Below are 12143 nucleotides of genomic sequence, written 5' to 3'. Positions count from 1 at the left end.
AGGGATAAATTGAGATAAGCATCTTTAAAAAATTTTAAAGTATTTTTCCCTCTAAAATAACGCTAGATACTTATTAGGTCAGACCATCCAAATCTTTAGTAGTTTCCAGTATCGTAATAAAGCATCAACCATCCTTTTCTTGCTTGTATTTTCCCCTGAACCAATGATGAAAGTTATCATAAGATTAGATTCAAGAGCTCCAATAGCTATCTTAGTTTGAAGGGGATAAATAGTTCAGGAATTTTGTTATTGGTTTAATTTCATTTTTAGTTTATTACTTAAGATAGAGAGTAACTTAATATAGATGGTGAGCCTTGACACAACGATAAGGCTTTTCCATAATGACCTGGATGTCATGGGTTTAAAATATGAAAACAGCTTCTCAACATGCAAGGGCAAGGCTGCATACATCTAACCCTTCCTGAATATTGCAATGGTAGGACTAGGGTCCGCCGAGCAGACCGAACCGGTGTACTGGTGGGCTCTAGTACTGGTTAGAACCGGTGCCGAACCGAAATCAAAAAAAAAAAAAAGGCGATGCGCACGCGTCCGCGTTTTAGCCACTCTGTGGCATTAAATGCCCCACGCGGCCCTGCGTGGGTTCGCGCTCGCGTGCGGTGCCGCATGGGCTCGCTGCCTTGCACGAGTCTCCTCGCGGGCGCGGAAAAACCGGGCGAGCACAGGGAACCGCGTGGGATTGATATTCCTACACATGGAATCGCGTGCGGGACGAGTGATTCCCCGCTCGCGGGCGCGCTCTCCTGCATGCAGAAATTTTTTTTTCTTTTTTTTTTTCCTTCCCTTCTTCCTCCTTCCCGAATCCTCTCCTCCTCTTCTTTCTTCCCCTCTCCTCCTTTCTTCTCCTCTCTTTCCCCCCTTCTCCCGCGAGCAAGGAAGGAACCATTGGGAGGGCTGCGCGCACGTCGGGGTGCTCAGGAGGGGGTCGGCCCGAGGTACGTCAAACCGTCTTCTTCTTCTCCTCTTTCTCTTCTTCTTCCTCCTCTTTCTCTTCTTCTTCCTCTTCTTCTTCCTCTTCTTTCTTCCTCTTTCTTCCTCTTCTCCTCTTTCTCTTCTTTCTTCTTCCCCGCTCGGTTCCGGCCCTGAACTATTTTATGTGGCTGTACCATACCGGTGAGGGTAGGGCTGGTTCAGCAGACCTTGGGTAGGACCGTCATGCACTAGCCACCCTTTTTAACTTAGGCTATATTTTCAGTAGGTTTTTATGTCCTATTTTAAGAATATTCATGTTTTCGGATCCCATTTAGGTATAGTTGAGATTGTGTTTTGAGGAAGCTTTAATAGTTTTCCCTTTGGGGTTAAGTAGAATTTGAATTTTGCAGCTGTTGGAAAGTTTTGATTTCCGTTTGTTTTAGGAAGGACTTAAGCAAATGGTTAGGAATAGGATGTTTATAAATGGGGAGGTCCACTTCTTCATGCAAACAGAATTTATTAAGAAACTGATTTAAATGTTGTTTCCTATTGTGTCTGGTTTTGCAAGGTAGGTGTGAGGCTTTCAAACCCTTGGTATGAGGCCTAAGTTTCTTAATGGTGGGAGACTACTCGATATTAACTGCTCCTTCCTTCCCCTTTCTTTTTTTTTCTTTTATTTTTAAGTCTTGACCTTTCTTTCTTCTAATCATTCTTGACATACATACATACATACATATATATATATATATATATATATATATATATATATATGCATGTATGTATGTATGTATATATATATATATACATGTATGTATGTATGTATATATGTATATATATATATATATATATATATATATATATATATATTTCATTGTTTCCTCTAGTTTGCATCAATGTTAATTTTTGTTTTATAAGAAAATCAGATTTTTCAAGAAAATTCCATAAGGTGCTTGATTTTGGTATTTAGAAAATGGCGTGTATCACTAAAATTCAAATTTAGGTCCTAGAATCCTAAACTTAGGTTAGATAATAATCAACCGCCACCTTTCCAAAAAAATTAACTTTCTAGTTCATTTTTATATAAAACTCAGACATAAACCTGAAATTTAAGTGAATTGTCATAACAGCTCTAGTATCCCAAATAATAGGTCTCCTAATGTAGTCTGGTCTGCCCTATGTCAAGACATGGTAACCTTTTCAAGAACGTCTTTTAGAACTACATTTAATCAAGGTCTATTGAACAGTCCTGAATCGCCTAGTTTAGGGAATACTGAACCAGACTGATCGATTTCTGGCACGGTTTGGTCCATCGGTTCAAAATGGTAGGAGGAGGAGAGAAAGGAAAAGAGAGAGAGAGGGGGAGGGAGAGAGGGAGAGAGAGAGCGAGAGGGAGGGGAGAAGAGGCCAAGAGAGAGAAGGCTCAAAAGTCCACATCTTGTTGGCAGGGGGTTCCCCTATTTCGTTTCAAAATAGAGGATACCCTAAATGTTTTTTTGAAAATTTCAAAACAAGGGGTTCCCATGTTTAGTTGTCATCTATGCTTCTAGGTTTGGTGCTTAACCTTCCAAAGAACAGTAGACTATGGGAATTTAAAAGGTCGTCACAAGTATCCAACTAGGCACCTAGGCAGTCCTGCATAGGCATTTAGGCAGCCCTACCAACTAGGTGCCTGACACTTTCCAAGTTAGTAAGTGAAGTGGCTGCCCTACACCTAGGCGGGTTCCTAGCTGCCTACCGGCTACTTTCTTACCAGGAGGGCACCTATTTCTTCTTTTTATTTAGCACTGTAAATTTCAACTGTCTTTCTATATATATATATATATATATATATATATATATATATATATATATATATATATATATATATATATATATATATATATATTATATATATATTATTATGAAGTGTATTTATCATATTTTTGAGGGTAGATCTTGACGCATTGGTAAGGATGGTCTATTATGACCACGATGTCCCAGATTCAAACATGGAAACAACTTCTTCGCAGGCAAGGGTAAGACTGTGTGAATTCGACCCTCTCCGATCCTTGTGCATTAGGACATCTTTTTTTGTTTACTATATATTAATTTGAGATTTATTAATGAGTCATGGAGTATATTTTTCAAATCGATTTAATATTGCTTTAATATCATGGTTATACATTTTGGGTCTTCTCTCATCTAAGGATGACCATCCATCAAGTTACTGCCATCCATGAAGTTTCTCCTAGTCACTTTTTACTTCTCCATCATGAATAGCAAGATGATCTTGAATAATGAACAAGAGAAAGGGGGAACCTAGAGGTTATGGTTATTATATTTGTGATAATTTAACTATACAAGACTATAATATTCAAGTTAATAAATTTGGAAAATTTTAACTTCAAAAGCCCACCTAGCCTAGGCACTTTGCCTCAGCATTTAAGGGAGTCATCACCCAGTCCTGGTTGGGCATTTTGACAACCCTTGGACTCAAAAAAATGTTTTGGGTTCCTTAAGAAATATATGAAAAATATTTTTTCAGTTAAACATCATCATTAAATCAAATTTACCCTGGGAACATACCATAGGAAGGTAATATGATCATCATTTTCTTGAAAGAACCTCTCGAAACATCTCATTTGATTGTGGAACAACATTCTCATAGTCAAATGCACTTTTCACACCTAGAGCAATCTTATTTTGTTTGAGTTGCCTAATTGTTGTGCTTGTTTTGTGCTTTCATGGAGGCCTAATTCTTTTACTTGCCTTGGGGCATTTGATCACTCTAGATAACTTCTAGTTATTTCATTTCAATGGAGATCTATATGCTTATAAGGTACAAGATTTGGATTTTATCTCTCACTTGGCACAAGCCAATCCCTGTAGCCATTCCAATGTCCTCTTGCACTATCACAATCCCCTAGAGACTTCTCGCATCTTCTTGTAGCCATCTTGCTTTACAATTGAGGACCTAAGCGATTGATCATCTCCTTTGTACATCAACATATATTATACTCATGAGCATGTTTTGATCCACAAAGATTTCTCTTTATTTAACCAACCACAATGAAGCCCTTGGACTTTTGTCTGCATCATTGATAGTGAGAACTTTGCAAAGGTCTTCACTAGAGGGCTACCTTCCAAGCAGATTGTTTTGATAGTGATACTAGACAACCACATAAAATAACTATCTCTAATAGCATGAGAAAGATGCATTACATTTCACAACATCTTGAGAAAAGAAAAATTAGAAAGGGGTGTAAAGTTAATATTTATTTTATCTTAATAAATCACCTTTATCTATTGTACATCTAAGTAAATTTATCCCTTAAAAGTAACCTCTTAATGCATTTTAAGAAATGTTTAAACGTGATATTTTCTAATTTTGTTCTCATTCTAAGAATGCCACTTGTAGCAGAAAGATTTTGTACCCTATAAAAAATATTCATTTCAAAATAAGCTGAAAGTTTGTTAAGTAGAATATATTATAATATAAAGAAATTATAAATTGTTTAGAACCACTTCAGTAGGTTTGCCTATTTACTCATACTATGGCTGAAAAAAATGATAACAACCTACAATTTCGAAGACCTCTACAATATTAGTGGAGAATATAAAAAGGGGCCTTTGTTTGAAGAAAAGCGGCACAAGTTTATAGCAATAAATAGAAGTTCAATTCATGGTTAACCAAGCCATCGCAGATAGGGTAGTTCGGGGTGGATGGAACTGAGTTGATCCTGAACCAAGATGGTTCTGGCTTTTGAAATGGGTAAGAGGCCAACTTGTATGAGCTAGACCAAACCAAGCCGAACCTGATCGGTTCCACCTAGTTCGCTCAAGCCAAATTGAGCCCCATTATAGGTGTCCCTCATCCCACAAACCATCAGCCATGATACTCAATCTATCTCCTTTTTCTCTCTCGAACTCTCTTGACTGGCCTTTGCCTTCATCGTGGCTCCTCTCTGGCATCATGCTACCTAGCATCCCACTCCCTGGCTTCCCCCACCAAGTTGCAGCCTACATCTCCCCTTTGTTGCCGCCCGAGACTTTCAAAATTAGAGTTGGGCTTGGAGGGCATCCCTCCTTGGCATCCCCTACCAAGTAAATGTCTCCATCTCACTAGATCCACCACCACTTTTAGATACCCCTATCCTTGCCTCCCTCCATCCCTCCTTCCCTCTCTCTCTAGTGAAGACTAGGGCTACCGACACCTAACCATCATGGTGTTGTGTACCATGTGTTGATATAGTACCGTACTGTATTGACCTGATACCTAGCCAAAATAGCTTATTGTACAGATACTGCTAATCTTAGTTTAAAAAGGTTTATTATACCGGCGCGTACTGTGTCATATAGGTAGTGGAAATGAGACTTGGGATAGGGGGTTTGCCGAGTCTCAGTATACTGAATCGGCACGTACCGGCATGATACCAATGCAGGTTCTAGTACTAAGATGGCAAACCATAGTTTAAATCAACTTTTTCTAATCTCCTATAATGTATCTTTGGTAGCTTAATATGCAATTGTGGCATTGTTGAAATCAGTTCACAAGTCAAACAATTTTTCCTAAGAAATTGAGAAACAAATTCTTTTTTTATTTCCATTCAAATAAAAGCAAATTTGTCTACTATTTTATCCATAAGCCTAGTGGACATAATTAAAATTGTTTATGCCCAAACTTAATTCAATATAGTTACCTAGGACACAAAAGCTTGATCTTCCAAATGCTCTTTGCCTTAAATGTGCCATACTTATTCTTCAACTTTACATCAAGGCCCTGTCTGATTCCTAGACAACTTTAACCAAAAATATGTAAATAACTTTATTCAAGAAGTTACTTATTCCTCATTAATCATGTAAAATTATTCATCCCCTCCCCACCAAATAAATTTAAGATGGTTAGAGCCAAGCATAGTTTGCTGTATCGTACCGTACCGGATGGTACTGGACGTACCATGCCATACCGGTTTGGTACCGATACTGGTACTGGTGGCATACTGACACTCAGTACGCCGAATGTACTGCATACCGTACCATACCGACACTATACTAGTGTGGCACTGGTATGGGATCTGGTACGGCAAACTTTGAAGCCAAGTAAGTACCATAAATTTGGTTTTCTGCTATTCCGAATCCCAATAGTATCTATCATTATTGGGGCTTCAGGTATGCAAAAAGGTATTTATCTGAATAAACCTGAATAGAGCCGAAAAAGTAAACTTTATTCAGGTTTATATGGGAATGAAACAGGGCCTAAGTATGATAAAGCAGAGGGCTAGAGTAGGGAATGCAATTGTAAGTAGTTTTATAAGATCCAAAGAACTATTTTTATTGGAAAGGAGGAGGAAAAGGAAAAAAAGGAGAAAATGGCTTACCTACATTTTGATGAGCAATATTAATCAGATAGAATAGTTATTAAATTTAGATAGAAAATGTTAAGATTGAGTTGCTGAATGTTACACCTTTGTGGATATAAGTGACAGAAGCATCAAATAGTACACATAAAAATTCGTGTGCGCTACCTTTTTAAGCAAGATTGCTAATTTTTTCACTTCTGATTTCTCCTGAAGCAACTCTCCTTCACTTTCAGCCAGCTGATCCACTAAAATCTCCACCTACAGGAAGTGCGCATCATAATCAAGTTGCACTCTACAGAAATGATAGCAAAAGTGGCAGCAATGACAACAGATTTCTCATGAAATTGAAACAGGTTAGGATGTACAACAATAGTGAAGTATGAATCCTCAGAAATTCACTTCTTGACATTTCTAATGAGGAATCTCCCATAACAACATAAGAATACAATGCACATAAGAAATTTGTTCAAAAGATCTACAAAAATTTAATTCTCACTTTATTTTACAAAATTCTCTTCAAGTAGTCTTGTTTAATAAAATCAACAAATTCCATAGATGTCAAAATGTTCACAAATCATGAGTGTACTGTATCAACATCTCAGTTTACATCACAAATAGAATAAATAAAATGAACCCATCAAATATTAATCTTATATCATCCTTCTGAGAATGAAAGACAACTGTCTTCTTCAGTTATATTCAAGTACTTGTAGTCAAATAAATAAATTTGAGAAACAAGGTATCAAGTAAAGGAAAAGAGTAATTCCGTTGTGTGAAAAAAATGAAAGACTGAGACCAGTTGAACATTTTGGTGTGATGCTAGGCTTCGACCTTCGTATGTTGTTTTGTTTTCGATATGATGCCTATTGTCATAAAGTATAAATGCAATGCTTGCTTATGCACAGAAAAACTGTTTATCCGGCACCAGAACTGAATGATGTCTCGTATAGCAGAAGAGGAGATTAAATTCATATACAGTGATGTAATAAGAACAGAAAATGCTATATAAAATACAAAGTTACAAACCATAGAAATTGCCTCCTCAACTTCATCTTTATTTTGGCCCACCATGCGACCCTTTAGTGATTCAAGTACAACCATCAATTTCTTCAGAAGGACACCTCCATTAGTCACTTCTCTCCACTTGGCCTAAAATCCAAGCAAGATTACATTTTAAAAACATGTGGAAGGGTAATTTGTTCACTAATAAGAACAGCACCTCAAAAGACTAAAGAGAAGGATAACAAGCAGCGAGTCACTACATGAGTACAATTTCCACATTCCAATATATATGATTATATAGAGTCGTCCAAAAGGAAAATGAGATGAAGAAGAAGAACAAGAAGAATGGTCGAGAGAAAAAGATTACATCAGTTCCAAATCAGAGAATATCAATTTAGTTACTGGTTGCATATCTTTCATGTCGCATATCTTTCATGTCAAAAGGATACAAGATTCATAATCTACAAAATTAAAAATATTACAAAGAGACAGCGAACATTCTTGGATTCAAGATTCATGGGCAAAACCTCATTAGACAACTTCGTGGCAGTGTTAAGACCCTTCTCAAATTTCTTGGCCAGGTCACGAACAGAGAGACGCTGACGCCGCTCTAGTAGCTCAGCAGTCTCTTTTGCGACAATCTCTTTCAAGGATGGTGCTTCAGGCGCTTTGTTGGGCTCGACAAGTATATTATTCGCTCTTATCTTGTAATTTGAGAATTTACTAGAAGCAAAGTTCACGTTGTATGTCACAAAACGAACTGCCTCATTCTGCATTTTCTCTCTAAAATCAAGCATCATTTCCCCTGCACCAAGCACTTTCTTTGCCATCATTAGTGAAAAAGGAAGAAAGAAAGAAAGAAAGAAAGGAAGAAAAAGAATAAGAAGAAAACAATATTGAGTCATAAGTAGCAATCAGACAAACTTTCTAGAGTTAAAGTTTAAAAAGATCATAATCAACAAGAAAAGAACAAAACTTCCAACTGAATTTCTTGAATAAATAAATCCACATTGTAGACCTCTGGGTTAAGAGTAACGAAAAACTAAATAAAAGTAATTACAAAGAGAGAAACACCAAAAAACAACTAAAAATACACACTGGTAAACTTTGTTCACATCCATGAAAAAGGTGAATTCGCACTGAAAGCACTGATCTTTTCAAACTAGAAAACCCCTTCGCTTCCCAAAAACTCAAATCCAACAATCTAAAAAATTAAAACTTGAAAGAAATGAGCTCGATCACGGTACAACTATAAAACCAAGAAAACATTGCGGGAGATTGAAATCAATAGCAAATCAAAGAAAAATCCATAACAAGCTAAACTAGAAAGCAAACCCTAGCTCGAGAATCTTCCAGCACTCGACCAAATCAGCACACTTACAGGTCTATCTATAGATTCTTGAACTGATTCTGTCTTGATTAGATTTCTTTCCCCGAAGCCTCTTTTACCTTCTTTTCTTTTCTTGGATTTCTTTCTTGCCTACTATAAAATATGGGAAGATTTTGGAGATTTTATAAGGGAAGAAAAGAAAAGGAGCTTTCAACGTTGCTTTTTCTTCTCTCTCTCCCCCCACGCTCTGACAAAGCGACCGGAGGACTGCTTTTCTGATGAAGCGAGAAATGAGCACGCAGGAAAGAAGTTTCGGCTCAAAATCCTTACCGGCTACTTTTGGCGGGGCCCACAGTGTCCAGCTCATCGTTATTCTTATTTTCCTACATGCGGGTCCCACAATCGGCGGCTTTTCTTCTCCCCGTTGTCCGGACTCGGAACTTTCAAGGCTACTGCCAATTTGATACTTGCTTGTACCTTCGTACAGTGGTATTCGCCGGCACATATAATTAGCTTGGCCGGAATAAATAGAGCTGACATGGCAATAATCCATGGATTCGAACTGAAGAACAAGGATGGGACATTCTAGGAGCAAGCTTAATATTTTGCCACGTGTCGTCCACGTTTTCATGAAATCAATTGATGGATGGCTGTTGTGGTACGAAATAATTATTTTTTATTTAAACAAATTTAATAATACATGGTTGCTTCAATATTATATACTTTATATTAAAAATAATGTAAAACTTTAGATGGCATGGCAAATAAGAGAGACTTTAGATCTAGGGGGCAGGATGCAAAAGAGTACTACTCAATTGAAGATCTGACATCAATCTTAGCCCTTTTGCACGGATCAAAATACCGCTTGATTCCCCTTTCGATGCGTGAGTAGGCATAGAAGATGTAGAAGATGTGAACTTGCATTTATCAAATTTGCAGCGATCCAAGGTATAATCTCCCTCAATTCGTAAGCAAGTGGCTCTAAGAATCTATTTATTATTAAAAATAGTGTTAATTATAAAAATCTTTCGGTGTTTTATGTTTATTATATTTATATCTAATGATTTGTAAAATATATACTTATACCCAATCAAATTAACAGTGTAAGTATATCCATTTAGCTCATATAAAAAATCAAAATTGCCTCTTTGTAGAGGAGGATACATATATTTTCTTATATCTTTAAGTGGCTGTTATGTCATATAGGGTTATTTTGGTTATTTTCATAAATTTTTCTAGCATAGCATTTGGGTCCCATTAAAAATTAAAAGTTTGACTAACATTCTGTTAAATTATGAATTAAAATATTAGATTAAAAATAAACCTTATAGGAGTAAGCATAGATTTTTCATATTATTAGGTGTAAATATCATTTTCCCCTAATCTCGGAGAGATTTTTGTAATTTACTCTAAAAAAAAAATAAAAAAATAAAAAGTAAAGAAATTACATGGTTGGTAGAGACTACACAGTAGATTCAGAGAGTCAAGATGAGCCCCACCCACGGCATATACATACATGTATATATACATATACATATACATATATTACATACATGTCCATGTATGTAGTTATATACATACATATATACATATATATATATATACATGCATACATATATATATATATATACATATATATATACACATACATATATACATATATATATACACATACATACATACATATTGTTGCTGGAAATTGGACCCGGGGGCAATCTTCGGTCGAGGGAGAGGGAGAGGGAGCGGCGAGTCACCACGGCGGGGTGGCGACCAGTCGGCGGGCGGCGTCCTCTGTCTGGTGTGATCGGGAAGAAGGAGCAGCTGGTCCTCGTGGCGAGGCGGCGATCCGTCAGCTGGCGGCGTCCTCCGTCTGGGTGCCTGCACACGAACCGGTGGCCGGGTTTTCCGGCGCCGGCCCTCCGACGCTCAAGTCAGGGAGGGGGCAAATAGTGTAAAAAGAGAGATAAACAGTGTCTGTAGAGTGCATCAATCTTCCAACCCCCTCCTGAGAGGCCAAGGCTCCCTTTTATAGGCGGGGGTCGGTTTACCTGCGATGTAACAGGGCGAAGCCGTAGTACGGCTCAGCATGTTGTTCAGGTCGGCGCACGGTCAGGCGAATTATTGCACTAATGTCGGCGGTGAGGGCGTCGTACAACCCGAACTAGCACGCTACCAGGCGAATTATTGCATTGGTGTCGGAGGTATGGCCGAGATCAGAGACTTATCATAGTCGACTAGACTCTGCTGGGCTAATTTGCCGTGGAGAGCTGAGAGTCCGTAGATGACAGGAGCCATGCGCATTAATTGTGGAGTAAGCCGGAGATCCGCATTTATTGTGGAGTAAGCCGGAGATCCGCATTAATTGTGGAGTAAGCCGGAAATCCGCATTTATTGTGGAGTAAGCCGGAGATCCGCATTAATTGTGGAGTAAGCCGGAGATCCGCATTTATTGTGGAGTAAGCCGGAGATCCGCATTAATTGTGGAGTAAGCCGGAGATCCGCATTTATTGTGGAGTAAGCCGGAGATCCGCATTAATTGTTGAGTGAGCCGGAGGGTTACAGCGGCCATGCGCAATAAATGCCAGAGGGGCGTCAGGGTATGGTCCTCGGCCGGACCTCAGAGGTGCACGGCCGTAGTAGGTGGTTGACAAGAGTAGACCTCGAACATCGGGGTTTTTCTTAGATCGAAGGTCTCGAGGTCAGTCGTCTTGAGGTCGGGCGTTCCGAGGTCGGACGCCGACTTCGGCCGTCCAGGGTCGGAGGTTGTGCGGCTTCTTAGGGGCATTTGTGTCATTTGGGGGAAAAATCTTATTCCCCCAACACTACCCCCCGACTTCCGAGTTCGAGCGGCTTGTGGGCTCGGACGTGGGAAGTAAAGTCTATTGCTAAAGTTGGGGGGCGAGTCTCGTCCGCACCCTTGCGCTTCTCGGAGTTTTCATGGTGAAACCTGCGCCCTTTGACGTCTCGAGGCTGCTTTATTCAGCGAACTTATGATGAAGCCCGCATCATTACGCTTCTTGAAGCGGGGGTGGCGTCTCTTGGATCGCCAAGGTCGCTTTGTGCGGCGGATCCATGATGAGGGTCCTCGAGCTCGACGAGACGGCGCCTCGATCCTGTGGTCGAGGCTCCCCGTTCATTAATGAGTGTGCCGTTTTACGTTTCAAAATGGACACGCGGCATGATCTGAGGTCGGACGTTTCCGACCTCGTGCTACTGGATCATGGATCTGGTGAGTTGGAGGCTACGTCGGGGCTCCACGTGTCTCAGGGCCTTATTAAATGAGGGGAGCGGGGGGTGGCGTCCGCCCGTTCCTCAAGACGATTTGATTCTGCGGACCCATGATGAGGCCCCGAGATCCGATGGGATAACGCTTCGATTTCGTACCCGATTTATTAATCCGGAGTGAATACGGTGCCTCGGCCTCCGAGGTCGACACGTGGCGCAACCCGGTCGGGGGATGGGAACCGACCCTGTTGATCTGGGCCGTCAGGGGGGTCTATATAAACCCCTCGAGGTTGCCCTAAAGGTTTTATTTGGCTGCC

The 12143-nt window shown here is 39.6% G+C and overlaps 1 protein-coding gene across 4 annotated transcripts in view; it reads right to left on the bottom strand.

Moving 5' to 3' along the window:
* Positions 1 to 8870, bottom strand: part of LOC120112706 (stomatal closure-related actin-binding protein 1-like) — a 31160-nt gene extending 22290 nt beyond the window's left edge. For 2 of the 4 annotated variants that reach the window (XR_005514320.1, XM_039132286.1), the window contains exons 1-3: positions 7799 to 8646; positions 7296 to 7418; positions 6435 to 6527 (exon numbers count right to left, since the gene is read on the bottom strand). Coding sequence is in view for 3 of the 4 variants with exons in the window: in XM_039132286.1 (XP_038988214.1) it covers positions 6435 to 6527; positions 7296 to 7418; positions 7799 to 8176 (594 nt within the window). In the remaining variant the exon portion in view is untranslated. The other 2 variants (XM_039132287.1, XM_039132288.1) reach the window with 2 other exon arrangements.
* Between the last annotated feature and the right edge of the window lie 3273 nt (positions 8871 to 12143).

The sequence above is a fragment of the Phoenix dactylifera genome, chromosome 1, assembly GCF_009389715.1.
Source record: "Phoenix dactylifera cultivar Barhee BC4 chromosome 1, palm_55x_up_171113_PBpolish2nd_filt_p, whole genome shotgun sequence".
NCBI classification, from domain to species: domain Eukaryota; kingdom Viridiplantae; phylum Streptophyta; class Magnoliopsida; order Arecales; family Arecaceae; genus Phoenix; species Phoenix dactylifera.
The sequence above is the reverse complement of the archived record's forward strand: the minus strand, read 5'-3'. Positions and strand labels throughout refer to the sequence as shown.